We start from the raw sequence: 14,150 nt of genomic DNA, 5'->3' as shown, positions 1-14,150 counted from the left end.
TTCCCAAACTCTTTTCTAAAATGAATGCCATCCACTTGGGAGGCTTCTTCCTGAGATTTTACAGCTTAAGCATAAAAGTAGACAGTAAATAGATGGTAATTATTGACAAATTCATTGCTAGGTTAATGTGTACATTTCCACTCACAGCTAGTCATTTGTTTGTTCTAGCCTCAACCCCGACTGTGTGGAGCCCCTGCTGCCAAGGCAGTCGGATGAGACTTGAATTTCACACAGTTATGTCCATTGTTATTTGTATAGTGGAGATACCTTCAGTCTTCAACCAGTGTTTTCACACAGTGAATTTCAGTCCTAAGTAGACATTTTTTTTTAAATTGAAGAACAAACATCAGTAACACTAACATGAATTTTTACAGGCTTTTCTTGCATATAGATATTATACAAATGGGATTTCTGTCTTTTAAATGCTAGAACTCCCTGAATCATTTTTTTAAATATATTTTTTTATTGATTTCAGAGAGGAAGGAAGAGGGAGAAAGAAATAGAAACATCAATGATTAGGGAGAATCATTGATCAGCTGCCTCCAGGGGGCCCCCACACTGTGGATTGAGCACGAAACCCAGGCATGTGCCCTGACTGTGACCACCTGGTTCATAGGTCAGTGCTCAACCACTGAGCCACACTGGCCAGGCTGGACTGAGTCTTGTATGTCTTTGTGTTCCCTTGAGAGCCTGGCACGCAGAGAATGTTTGGTAAGTCTTTGCGGTAGGCCTGGTTATTATGTACAGTGAATTAAAATGGAATATAAGAACTACATATATGGCTCAAAAAAATGAAAACATTTGAAAAATGCATACAGAGCAAATCATACCTCCTACTCCAGCCCCACCATCTGCTTAGTTCTGATCTCACCTAAGAGTAAAAAAATTTTCTGTGTATTCTTCCAAAGTTTCTTTATAGATTGAAATATCATTTCTCTCTCCCATCTTTGTTCATGAAATATAGTGTATTATAACCAGTAGTCTTCACCTTGTTTTTTTTCACCTACCAATATGGAGATCTTTCTATATTGGTATATAGAGAACTTTCTCCTTTTTTATGCTTGTTTAAAGAATACAGTGTGTGATTTTCTTAACCAGTCCCCTATTTGTTTTCAGTCTTTTCCTGTTGCAAATGGCTGCTGTTGAATTCCATTACACAGACGTCATTTTGAATGTGTGCAAGCGTGACTGTAGACAGTTTCCCAGAAGTGGGAGAGGGCACGTGCATTTATAATTCGATAGATAACTGCTTAAATGACTTCTCAGGGTTAGACTAGCTTACACTCTCATCAACAGTACAATAAATCTTTTTCTAAAATTGAAGGCTTTCGTGCAGCTGCATCAGAACATGGGAACAGAGCAGGAATCAGGAGATAAGATAGGAGCACCCACTTGTTTCCAAGATTTTTAGCCCGTGATCTCATTTAGTTCCTACAAGAGCAAACATTAGATAACCAAACACAGCTGAAAACCGCAGCTCAGTGAGGATGCATAACTTGCCCAAGGTCTCACAGCTAGTAAGTGATGGGGTTGGGGCTTAGTATGTGAGGCTCTGAACCCCTGCTCTTCTCACAAGCTCCAGGCCCATCTGGGGTCTAGGTTCGGTTCTGCCAGAGCTCGTCATGTCACCTTACACCTAGGAGGAATGCAATCCATTTCTGTGGCGTGTGTGGATGGGTGAATGAGTGAGTAAACAGAGATGGGAATTTAGAGGGGTGGGAGTACTGCTTAGAAAAGCAGAGAGAGAGAGTAGGAATTGGGACCCACAGAATACAGAAACTGGAAGGTAATTTTGGCCAAAATGGGCTCGGGAAGAGAGTGTTGGGTTGTTAAGAGGGTCTTCTAGTCAGACAGGAGGTCAACACTGCAAAACAAAGTTTTATTGTGTTCTGCTAAATCACGCTCCTGTAAGGTTGTCACATGTCCCAGCTCCTGTGTACAGTTTCACTTATGTTAATGTTTTACAACATCAAGTTTTAAAATAAAAACCTAATACTTGTGGGGGGTTACCTGAAAGGCTCACTAAACTGATAAAAGCATCGAACTTGGCTAGGCTTCAAATCCTGGTGCGTACAAGTGCAGGTAGTACTGGGTAACGATTGGTTTTTTAAAATCCAAATACCAGACTAAAGCTCGGCAAGTGCGTGTTAATGTCTGGAAAATACCCTAATGACCTCAGAGCTTCTCTACTGTCAGGGCTGTTACTATTGTTCATTCCTTGAACCCCCTCCTTGGGAACTGCCCAGGGGGTCAGAGCTTTGCCCTTTAAGGATGAAGACTGAAAAAAACAAACACACACCCACATTGTTTTTAACAGTTAAAATTCCACGGGAATTATGTGTGCTTATCAAGCGTTCTGCGGTATCTTTCCAACTATGTGTTCTTGTTTCTCTGTAGTTAAATTTAAAAATTAGGTTTACCTTCAAACTTTATTGCATTTACCTTGTGATGGTCAAAACTAATTTTAAATAAGTGAATCCAAGTATTTCTACTATAAAAGAAAAGGGGTTTGTCTGGTTTTTATTTGCCCTCTATAGGATTTTTTAAAAAATTGTTTTTATTGATGGTTTTATACTTCCCTACGTGGGATATTGCTTAGGTTCGCCTCTCTTCAAAATGAGTGCCTTGTTAACATCTGTCGACTAACAGAATGCGCCTTTGCGGATTAGCGTGTGTGCCATGGCACACGAGGACAGCATTTCTACATACACTGATGAGGGAAAGGGGCAGAAATATGTAGAGTTAGCGCCACAGTTAGCTCCACAAATGTTTGTTGGATGGATGGATAAAGAAATGAATGGGCCGAAGCCAGTTTGGCTCAGTGGATAGAGCGTCGGCCTGCGGACTGAAAGGTCCCAGGTTCGATTCCGGTCAAGGGCATGTACCTGGGTTGCGGGCACTTCCCCAGTGGGGGATGTGCAGGAGGCAGCTGGTTGATGTTTCTCTCTCATCAATGTTTCTAACTCTCTGTCTCTCTCCTTTCCTCTCTGTGGAAACTCAATAAAATATATATTTAAAAAAAAAAAAGAAATGAATGGGACTGAGGAGAAAGCAAAGTAAAAATAGGAGTAGGAAGATGACTAGGCTCTGCCCTTGAGCTGACTCATGCTGCATCCCTGGTTCCCGAAGCTCAAAACCTACGAGAACCTAGAGATGGTGGCAACAAGGGAAAAATACCAAGATCTCCCTTTCTCACTGATTCTCTAGAAAACCCTGCAGACAGGCCGGTGAGGTCTTTGGGATGTCTGACCTGTCATCCCGGGGGTAGGACATACTGCTCAAGGTTTCCTCCTTGCTGGGTAGAAACTTGTCATTTCTGATTAGGGTAACTTGTTCTAATAAACACTTTATATGCATTATTTAATTTGATTAGCCCAATGGTGAGTGCTGATTTTTTAACTTGTATATCAATTATTTTCTTATTTTTAGCATATGCTCCTCATAATCATCTTTTTTTATGGTACAGTCACATTTCATCCAGTAGAATATTTATCTTTTCCCACAATTTTTAGATTTTAAGTTGTTCTCCAGCTTTTGCTATTATAAAGAATACTGGGATGATATACTTTCCCCCAAAGCATTTCCCTGACATTTATGCTTTTAGGATAAATTTCCAGGATCACTGGGTCAAAGAGTATAAACATGTATTGTCACAATGACTTTTCATTCATTGTTTAATGTGAGGTGATGGCTCATGGAACTCTGAGACAGGTGGGAGAGACAGGTTCACTGCCATTTTAACAGACGAGATCATTGGGAGCTACGTTCTCCAGGTCATACAGTTAGAGGAAGAGCCATCATTAAAATGCATGCTTCTCAGATCTCTCCTAATTGGTCTTCCCAGTGCACCCCCAAAATGAAATGAACTGAACATGCCACTTTCCTTCCCAGACATTTTAGTCTTGACCTAATGGGGCTTCTCTGTCACGAGGCCTCCTCCTTTCACTCAGGGTCCTTCTACTTTAGGAGGAAAGTAAGACATTTCAAGCAGCCCAAGGACCACACGTGAAATCTTCAGCTACATCTAAGGAGGAAGAAAGGTGGAACAGGGACAAGAACATGAGAAAACAAAATGTGCTAAATTAGAATATGGGACAGGAACCATGAGAAAGTGCATAAGGAGCGAACAGGAAAAACACACTGTGATTCCGAAGGACCTTAATGCTCAGGATGAGGTGTGTGAGCTGAAGACAGCAAAGAGACTTGAATTAGGGAGCGTTAGGGTCATGGTATGGCCTTTCTGTACTCAATTGTACCCAAGACTGTCTTGAACTGTCAAATCTACTTCTTGATAGCCATATACTTTCTCAAGATAGAAACTAAACAAGAATGTGTATTTTCTTTTTATTTTTCAAATGAACGATCAAAAAGTAACTTCAGCTATGTATTTTTCAACCACAGAAGAAAGCGAGTCCTGCTTTGTCCAACCCAAACCACGTTCATTGGGAGGAGAATCTACTATTTCTGACAAGGCACAAAAGGAAAACCTTCCTCCATTAGAGAAGCTCAAGATTTCAGCAGCGTCTACAGCTAATGGTGTTAAATCCCTTCATGATCAGCCCCTGGCAAAGGATGCTGCAGACCCGCTGGGATCCCCCGAGAAGATTCAGCCTCTAGAGGGACCCCAGGAGTCTGGGCCACTTCAGCAAGATGGCAAAGATGAAACTCCAGGAGCAGGAGGACAGAAAGATGTGGAAGCAGTGCCAGAGGCCCAGCCTTTAGAAGGAAATGCCGAGACGGAACCTTTAGGAACAGAAGCCAGGCATCAGCCTTTGAGGGCGGCCGGCGAGAGGGACTCCCCTGGAGCCGTAGGAGACACCGAGACTCCACAGACTGCCAGAGAGATGAAACCTCTAAGAAGAGCTGGAAAAATCCCACCTCCGGAAGCAGGTAGAGCGTCACAACCTCCACCAAAGCCCCAACTCCTGGACACCGTTCCCACGGAGACGGAAGCTCCAGAAATATTGGAAGGACATCAGCCTGTTGAAACAGCTGAGGAACATCAACTTCAAGAAACACTGGGGAGGGATGAGCAATCCCAGCTCCTAGAAACAATGTCCAAAGGGAAAGGATTTCTGGAAATATCGGAAGGAAGTCAGCTTGTGGAAGCAGCTGTAAAGAACGATTTGATTCCTAAAACTCCTGAAGGTCTGGTCAACATGGAGCAGATTCAACCTGAAGGAATAGTCGGAAGCGTGGAGCATCCAGCAGGAACTCTGGGAACAGGGACAAACGTGGAAATTGTCAGGAAAATTCACACCAAAAAGGAGGACCAAAACATTGAAGGTAAGAGATGCTGTTAGAGATTCAGGATGTTTAGATGGGCTTCATAAGAGGTCACCTTGGGGGGGAGAGGTGGGGAGAGGGAGGGAGGATGTGGCTTCCACATACACTGAAGTATCTATTACAGGTGGTTGAAGTTCGTTGGACCCAAGTCAAAAAGGTTTCCATATCTGGAAAACAGGCGTTTGGCTTTCCAGCAAACTTTTCTAAAGCACATTGTGTGTCCAGATTTTTAACGTAGAGTTTCATCATTGGAGAGAACCGAATATTGAAGCCAGCATGTTAAAATTTCTGGACTTTCCCATGTTTACTCTTCATCAGGTCCCACGTGAGGTGTGAGGTTCCAAAGGAAAGATGAATAGATGGTTAGTGGAGGAACTGACCTCCTAAGGAAAGAACACACAAATAATGGATCTTACAGTGTAATTTTTATCTTTGCCAGTTTTATCCTTAGAAAATTACTCTGCCCTTGTCCTCCTATACGCTTTTTACCTTTAAGAGAATACTAGAGGAAATGTATTGTTTTGGCATATGGTGTTTTTTAAGTGTATCTTACCAGAGAAAAATAAATGGTGCCTATACTGTACTTTATTGGAGTTATTGTAAAAAATAACATTTCTTCTGGGGCATGATTTACATTTTGGTTACTTTTAGCTTCACACTATAATTAAGTGAAACATTTATCCCTCTGTTGCTTAATTCTTTCATTTATTAGCACAGTGGTTTTTGTGCTTAATCATATGCGAGGTGTTAGGGTTCAGGAGGAGTAAGAGATTGCTCCTGTTCTCAAGGGGGTCACAGTCTAGTGGGAAGAAGGCGGAATTTAAACAAATTACCACAATCTATTGAGATAAGCACTTTGATGAAGATATGTAGTAGTACTCTGGGAGTAGTAAGGGAGAAACAAGAAATAGCAGATATTTGTTAGACCAGGGCTGGCAAAGTCAAGTCTTTAGGGCCTAGGATAATGAGAGGGAGTGAAGTGAGGGGCACATGGAAGGTCACGCGGAGCTCACAGGGACTTTGGTCCCTATCGAAGAGGCAGCTGCTTCTTGGCTCCAACCATGAGCATGGGGCCAGTGTTGTCCAGACCGACTTCTTAGGGAAATAGATTGGTATGTGCAGTGTCCAGATTCAGAAGTGTTGTTATTGGCATTCAGAGGATCTGAGAGAACCAAAGTGATCACCTTTCTTGAAACCACCAAAAAAATGTATTGTTTAGACCTAAAGAGTAGCAGCTGTCCCCAGCCCTGCCCAGTGTAGCAGTGGTTGAGTGTCGCCCAGGCACTGAAGGGTTCAGGGTTATATTCCCCATTGGGGCATGTGCAGGAGGCAACTCTTCGTCTCCCTTCCTCTCTGAAATCTATAAAAATATATATTAAAGAAAATCAATGGAAAAATATTCTTGGGTGAGGATTAACAACAAAAATCTGTCCCCATTGGCAACCAGCTGTGGGTACTTTATTGTTAATGCTCAACAAGCATCTCTTAATATCTCCTGTGGTTACTTTTCCAGGTGAGACAGGCGAAGAGGTTGGAACAGGGATGGAGAAAGTTAGTGAAAGAGCGGAAACAAAAGAAGAAGAAACAGGAGGAGCTGTGGAACTTCCAGCAGCCATCTAGATAGGTATGATGATGGAAGGGTGAATGGACACAGAGTGTCATCACAGAGGACAGAAAGATGTAGGGAAGCTTGTGGTTACAGATCTCACCTTAATGACAATAGCCAGAGCCAATAACAAGTAGGGTTTATGATCAGTAAAGAGTTTGAGGGTGTTTTCTTCATTGTGGCAATGGGTCAATTCAGTTTAGAAAATGAGACCCTAAAATGAAAATATAAACCTTTAGGTATTGGTGGCTGGAGGAGGGAGTTAGCAAATTTTAGGGAGCTCAGGATAATAAAGTCATACAGTTATAATTACTATGGAATAAGAATGAACAACAAAATGATGCAAACTATACCTAGGATGTCTTTCCTACAACAGAAAGGCTGGTAAAAACCTTAGAAAGTATGTCATCTAATTACCTTCTCTTCTAGAGTCTACCTACTACTATAGAGCCTTATTCATCATGTTATGTTAAAAGTGTTAACAAAATCCTTGTCAAAGGAATTCAAACTCTGGTGCTGCTGCGAGATGAGGCGTTTTCACAGTGAAAGGCTACACATCTTCCATGTGCCATTTTGAATCAAGTATAGATTTTACACTCATGTGAGGTATTTCATTTGATCTTACCCTTTTGACTGACATGAAAGGTGTTCTAAATTAATTGAATTTTTAAAATATACTTTATTGATTTTTTACAGAGAGGAAGGGAGAGGGATAGAGAGTTAGAAACATCGATGAGAGAGAAACATCGATTCAGTTGCCTCCTGCATACACCCTACTGGGGATGTGCTCGCAACCAAGGTACATGCCCTTGACTGGAATCGAACCTGGGACCCTTCAATCCGCAGGCCGCCGCTCTATCCACTGAGCCAAACCAGTTTCGGCAATTAATTGACTTTTTAAAGTATTTCAGCCCTAGCCGGTTTGGCTCAAGCTCAGTAACAAGCTATATATTTGGTGTAGTTCCAAAAAGAGCAATATTTTTAGGTCAGAAAGTTATGTAAATTGGAACTGATATAAACATATTTCAAGCTACATTTTGTAATGCAAAGATGTTTTTCATGACCAAAAGGTATTTTTATATAGATATCTACTAAGTAGAAAATATCAAAGCTTAGTGTAAAATATGAATGATCACCTTAAAAAGTGTAATTATACTTTTATCAAGTACCGAAATAGGATTCATTTACATAACAGGCATAAAGGGATTTTTATGCCTATTAAGTAAATGTGGATTTTTTTCAATATGTAACAGTTAGAGATCTGTTCAGAACTCATGCTTGAAAGAACTCTTTCTCAAAAACATTATTATATAGTTGTACAAGTTTTCAAATGTTTTATTAATTCCATTATTTTCCATTAATGACTAAAATCATTCTCAGAAAAATTTGGAACTTTGTATAAATTTATGGTACTTTTTGTACTTTTGTCTTTGGTCTTTAATGTAGTTACTAACACCTTTTTAGAAACCATTCTTATTCTTTTAGATAATATTAAGTTTTTAATTCAAAACTTATAAAGAAAATGAAAACGTTCTATAATATTTGACTAGTTCAAAGTTGAAGTATTCCATATAAGTAATCTGTTAATTTTTAAAAACAAAATTAAGGTAATGAATGTCTATAGTAAAACTCAATACAGAAAGGTATAAAATGGGCAGTGAACTTCTCCCTCCCCCATCCCTTAGTCCTTCTACAAAGAGGTAATAAAGTTTCTTGTGTATACTTCCATAAGGTCATGTCTATGCCAGGCTATATGTATATGCTAAAACAAAAGTGTATATTTACATATCCACATCGTAAAACTCAAATGACAATTTACATAGCCCTTGCGTTGTGAGAAGTGCTTGTAAAACCACTGATCTATCCTTTCGTATGTTAGATTGTTTTTCTTTTGCCAGAGACAGATAGACTTAGCATAGCAGAGTGCATTCTGGTCCTAAGTCCCCAGACTCTGACAAGAGATGATCAATTTTGCCCCCAGATTAAAAATGTACAAGTTGGACAGAAGGCTTGAGCTGTTCATAATGAATGAATAGAACAACTACCATCAGGGCTGGATTTTCTAATCCCGGGTGCTGTATAGCCACTTTGTAGCCCAGTTTCTGTTATAATTTTAATATTTTCTATTCCTGACTGGAGGGAAATGGTGAGCAAATGATTTGCCAGCGAGCAGCCCCAGTAGGGAGAGAACCTTTGCATTTACCAGCAGAGGGTGCAATTGCAAATCGAGGAACTCTCCCGCCCAGACTCCAACACTGTGGACAGGAAGTGCTCTGTATCTTGCCTCCCGGGGGACCCACAGGACAGGAGCATGTGGTCCACCTGTGACCTTGTTGCTTTTCTCATTTAGACTTTGGAGTCAGAGCTCCTAGAATAGCTAATAGCTTTTGAACAGTCAAAACACCCACTCACTTTTAACAAACACGTTATTGCACACTTGCTTTTGGACTATGAATGGCTTTTAAAGGAAAATGTCTTTTCCCACATTTAACTGGTTAAAGAGTGTTGGATGGTCATGGTCCAATAATCCTAGTAGGATTTACACCTGTGCTCATTTGGAAACTGCAATAGCTTGTTAGAGCATCTAATATTATAAGCATCTCAGTTTTATAAAGGTAATGGGGTGACCCAGTTAATTCTGAATTGTCCCACAAAAGCCACCATAAAGCCATTCATGTAGCCCACACACATCTGTACGGTAAAAGGAGAATGATCCTCTTCTCTTTGTTTCCTCACACCAAACTGCAAGGCATGGCTGTGTCTGAATAGTTGAAAGCATTTGCTTACAGGATGTCATTGAATCTAACACTTCATCAGCTCCTCCCTTCCCCAGAGCTTATCAAGTTAATGAGCATCTGGTTATAATTTCAAGCTTTTAATCGCAGAAACAGAATCAGTGTAATTTCAGAGAGCAGCTGGCAGGTGTGTAATTTCTCTTTTCAGTTCTTGTTACTACCGACTAAAGTTAGGGAACTACGTGGTATTATTAATTCACACAGAGTAAGATTGGAGGCCTTTGGCTTTATTTCAGAAATACCACTTGGCTAACTTATTGGACAATATTTGGGATATTGCAAGCTAACAAGAATATCATGATTTCTGTGCCTAATAAAAGAAGTCTCCAAACATCAAATCTTTTGAAAGTAGAAGGGCCAGTCCATATTCTATTAATCTAAATTGCCCTTTCAGCTTAATAATGTGCTACTGACATGAATAAACATGCTACACTATCAACTGTTGAGCACTCTGCAAGCCTCAACAGTTTCTAGGATAAGAGTTGTGAGAAGCCACTTACGGATACTAATTTTGGTTTGACATCTGCCTCATTTATTTTCCTTGTAGAATATAGATAGTTGTCAAATTTTTCTTAATAAAAGTAACTGTAGCAACATATCATTCATACTATTATCTACATTTATGAAAAAACTAGAGGCCACTTGCAGGAAGATTCCTGCAAGAATAGGGCTTCCTTGGGCCTATTCCTGCAAGAATAGGGCTTCCTGAGACCGCAGCGAAGCGAGACCTGCTGCCTCACTCCCTCCCTTCTCTGCCGCCTGGGTTCTCTCCCTTCTCCACTGCTTTGCTCCCTCGCAGGGTCAGGGGTCTGGGGTCCTGCGGGCAGCGTTGTGCGCTGCCAGCCCCCGCCTATAGTATGCAAATTAGCCGCCATCTTTGTTGGCAGTGAATTTGCATATCACCCTGATTAGCCAATGGGAGGTGTAGCGAAGGTATGGTCAATTACAATGTTTGTCTATTATTAGATAGAATTATGCATATTATATTGAATTGACTTATGCAACCCTGATTCCAAACACTTAAAAAAAAATTATTCAGTGACAAGAAAAGAGGCTTCTATGGTAGCTGCACTATGTGACTTTGGGTTGGGAGGGAGTGTCAGCCCCAGTACATCACTGGTCAGGGCACAAACCTGGGTTTCGGGTTCAATCCCCAGTTGGGTGAGTATGTGAGGAAACTGATCGATGTTTCTCTCTCACACTGATGTTTCTCTCTTTCTTTCTCTGTCTCCCTCCCTCTCTTCCTCTCTCTAAGCATTTCCTTGAGTGAGGATTAAAAAATAATAATAAAACAATTTTTAAAAAAAGTGTTTATCATTGTAATATATACCCCTGAATGTTTGATAGAGTTTACCTATATATTTTTTTATCATTTATTTAATGATAACACTTCAAAGAGATTGCTCTCTGAGTGCTTGAAAGGCTAACGTAAGTGTTCCTTTTCACATGTACAAAATCTAGTGATTCCCCTTCAGAGTGGAAAGAAGACTCAAACTCCCAACCCAGCCACTAACAAGCCAACAGCTTGGGTACCAGCACTGTATTTCCAGCTCTTTAACTCTAGGGTTTGAATTTGCAGTCAAGACCTATCCATAAGAATGCCCCTTACTTAGGCCCAGCCTAGGCAGAGTATCTGATTTCCTGGCTCTATTATTTTATTGTTTTTTAATCAAAGAAAATACCAAGCCCAATTTTATAGGTAAACTCTATATTTTTTAATAGAGTTTACCTATAAAATTGGGCTTGGTGTTTTCTTTGAAAAAAATATTTAAACTACTGATTCCATTTCCTTCATGGTAAAAGGAACATTCAGATTTTCCAGTTTTTTCTTCAGTCAGTTTTTCTTCAGTCATTCACATTGTAGAATTTGTGCACTTCATCTAAATTTTCATATCTGTAGGCATCTTTTTCATCTCTTCTGGCTGTATTCAAGTGCCCCTTTTCGTCTAAGATTGCTTATTTAGGATTCTTTTTTTTTTTAAGTCAGTCTTGCTCAGAGGTTGATCAATTTTGGTTTGGTTGACCTTATTTTCTTTTTATCATTCACTAGAGGCCTGGTGCATGAATTTGTGCACGGATGGGGTCCCTTGGCCTGGCTGGTGATCGAGGCCATCTATCCCAGTCCCGATCAGGGCGACTGGGGCCGTCTGGCTTGGGGGAGGGACCGCGGGAGGTTGGCTGTGGGAGCACACTGACCACCAGGGGGCAGCTCCTGCATCGAGCATCTGCCTCCTGGTGGTCAGTGCGCATCAGAGCTACTGGCTGATCATCCGGTCATAAAGGTCGCTTAGGCTTTTATATATATAGGTTTCTTCTCTGAATCCTATTATCTCCAGCTCCTTGATATCTCTGACAAAGCCTCTGATTGATCCAGCTCAGGTTAGGGGCCCCTTCCTAAATCAATCACTAGCCTTATGTTAGCCTTTCAAGCATTCAGAGAGCAATCTCTTTGAAGTGTTTACCATTAAATAAATGATCCTGAGATGTCTAAAATATTAAAAAATATTTAAAACCACAATCCATACTGAGTGAAAAAAGCAAGTAAGTCCACTATATTCAGTATGGCCTTAGCAATATATAACACAAAATCAGGCAAAACTAAATGATCATTTGTATGCATAACTTCTATGCGGCAAAACTATCAAGAAAAGCAAGAATGATTAACCCAAAATTTAGGATTGCAGTGATCTTTGGGAAAAGTGAGGAAAATGGGCTGAGAATGGCTTATGCTGGGCTTCAAAAGTATTGGTGGTGGTCCTTTTTTAAACCGAGTATACATGAATAGCTTCTTTGATAAGTATGAAGTAGTTAATAATAAACCGGGTTTGATGGGTAACTTAATTCCAGGTGTTATCCTCAACAAATTTCATCACCTGTCAATATTTTTCTAGGCACATTTTGTTGGGGGAGATGTTTGTCACTTATTGATTTTCCTGTCTTTATATTTGTAGGAGATTCCATTTAACTATGAGCAACACTTTTTGTTGTTGTTAATCCTCACGTGAGGATATTTTTCCCCCCATTGCTTTTCAGAGACAGTGAGGGGGTGGGGAAGGGGGAGAGAGAGAAACATTGATGTGAGAGAGACACATCAACTGGTTGCCTCCTGCACATACCCCCAACTGGGGGTGGGGAGCAAACCAGCAACCCAGGTATGTGCCCTTGACCAGAAATTGTACCCACCACCCTTGGTGAGCGGGGCTGATGCTCTAACCACTTAGGAACATGGGTCAGGGGAATGAGCAACATTTTTTCAATGGAAGGGGAAACCTTTCACTTAAGGCTCTACCACAGGCTGCATTACTAAAGTCCCTAACAAAAAGACTTAAATGTTACAGGGCATTTTTACATAGAGTGTATCAAAATTCTCTCCTCCCCACTGTGCAGTTCCCCTGATTACTAAGATCCTTCATTAGCGTGGCACATTTGTTACAACTGATGAGGTCTCTAGTTTATATTAGGCTTCAGTCTTGGGGTTGTGCATTCCATGGTTCTTGACAATTGCATAATGACACGTATCCACCATTACGGTATCAGACAGAATAGTTTCCCTGCCTTAAAAACTCCTGGGCTCCACCTATGCATCCCTCACCTACCATGCCCCCCAAATCCTTGGCAACCACTAATCTTTTTTGTTTTTTGGCCTTTGCCAGAATGTTCATACAGTTGGGATCATGCTGTAGGTAGCCTTTTCAGACGAAGTCAGAAATAAGTTTTGAGAAAAAAATAGTTGGCATTTTAACTTCATGGTCCCATATCTTTAATCAGGTAGTGTGCTCTAATGTACAAATTAAACTGTTCAAAAAAAAAAAATAAGAGAACAGAATCACACCATGGAAAATCTGCATGTCTACTTTATTTCCATTAGAAAAATATTAGCTATATAGAATTTTGGTCCATTTTCTTCTCCTTTACGTCTACCATTCAAACTTAAATTTTTAATTTTACTCAAGTAAAAGCAGAATCATATATCTGACATGAGAATTGAATATTTCACAACATTAAATTAAAAGGATTTAACTGAATTAGCTATACTCTTTTTTTCTCACTTATGAGTGTGCATAAATGAAATTTATATCACTAACCGGATTCATCACCTCATTTTCAATTCATGTTCAATTGCCCTTATTATAATGGTATTTCCATAATACTTCAGATATTTTAGTCAGTCTTATACTTTCCAACATCGATTGTAAAAATTAAGATGTTAATTCACAAAAATTATTAGAATTCCAGACTCAAATAACCCCGGGCCCACTTATAGTCATGCTGATGTGAGAGGGCCTTGGACAGCTACGGCTTCAATCTCAACACGGCCTCCCTGTGAGGAAAAGGAAGGAGCAATGTGAAGGTCATTGTTTACGAATTAGGAGAGCGCCATAATGCCTACTAAAAACATATAGCAATACAGCATTTTTAACATTAAACTTCTTTTTGTTGTTAAATATGGTTTTATTGATTTT

General features: G+C 40.2%; 2 protein-coding genes across 2 annotated transcripts in view; one reads left to right on the top strand and one right to left on the bottom strand.

Annotated features, from left to right (window-relative positions):
* ERICH5 (glutamate rich 5) overlaps positions 1 to 14,150 on the top strand; it is a 30,687-nt gene that overhangs the window by 8,470 nt on the left and 8,067 nt on the right. Inside the window, exons 2-3 of the mRNA XM_006753179.2 lie at positions 4,402 to 5,286; positions 6,800 to 6,910. Of these exons, the coding sequence (XP_006753242.1) occupies positions 4,402 to 5,286; positions 6,800 to 6,906 (992 nt within the window). The 3' untranslated portion in view covers positions 6,907 to 6,910. The remainder of the gene's footprint in view (positions 1 to 4,401; positions 5,287 to 6,799; positions 6,911 to 14,150) is intronic.
* Positions 13,524 to 14,150, bottom strand: part of RIDA (reactive intermediate imine deaminase A homolog) — a 13,291-nt gene continuing 12,664 nt past the window's right edge. Inside the window, exon 6 of the mRNA XM_006753180.2 lies at positions 13,524 to 14,008. Coding sequence (XP_006753243.1) covers positions 13,952 to 14,008 — 57 coding nt within the window. The 3' untranslated portion in view covers positions 13,524 to 13,951. The remainder of the gene's footprint in view (positions 14,009 to 14,150) is intronic.

The sequence above is a fragment of the Myotis davidii genome, unplaced genomic scaffold (assembly GCF_000327345.1).
Source record: "Myotis davidii unplaced genomic scaffold, ASM32734v1 scaffold390, whole genome shotgun sequence".
NCBI lineage: Eukaryota > Metazoa > Chordata > Mammalia > Chiroptera > Vespertilionidae > Myotis > Myotis davidii.
Note: the sequence above shows the minus strand (reverse complement) of the source record. Positions and strands in the feature narration are given on the sequence as shown.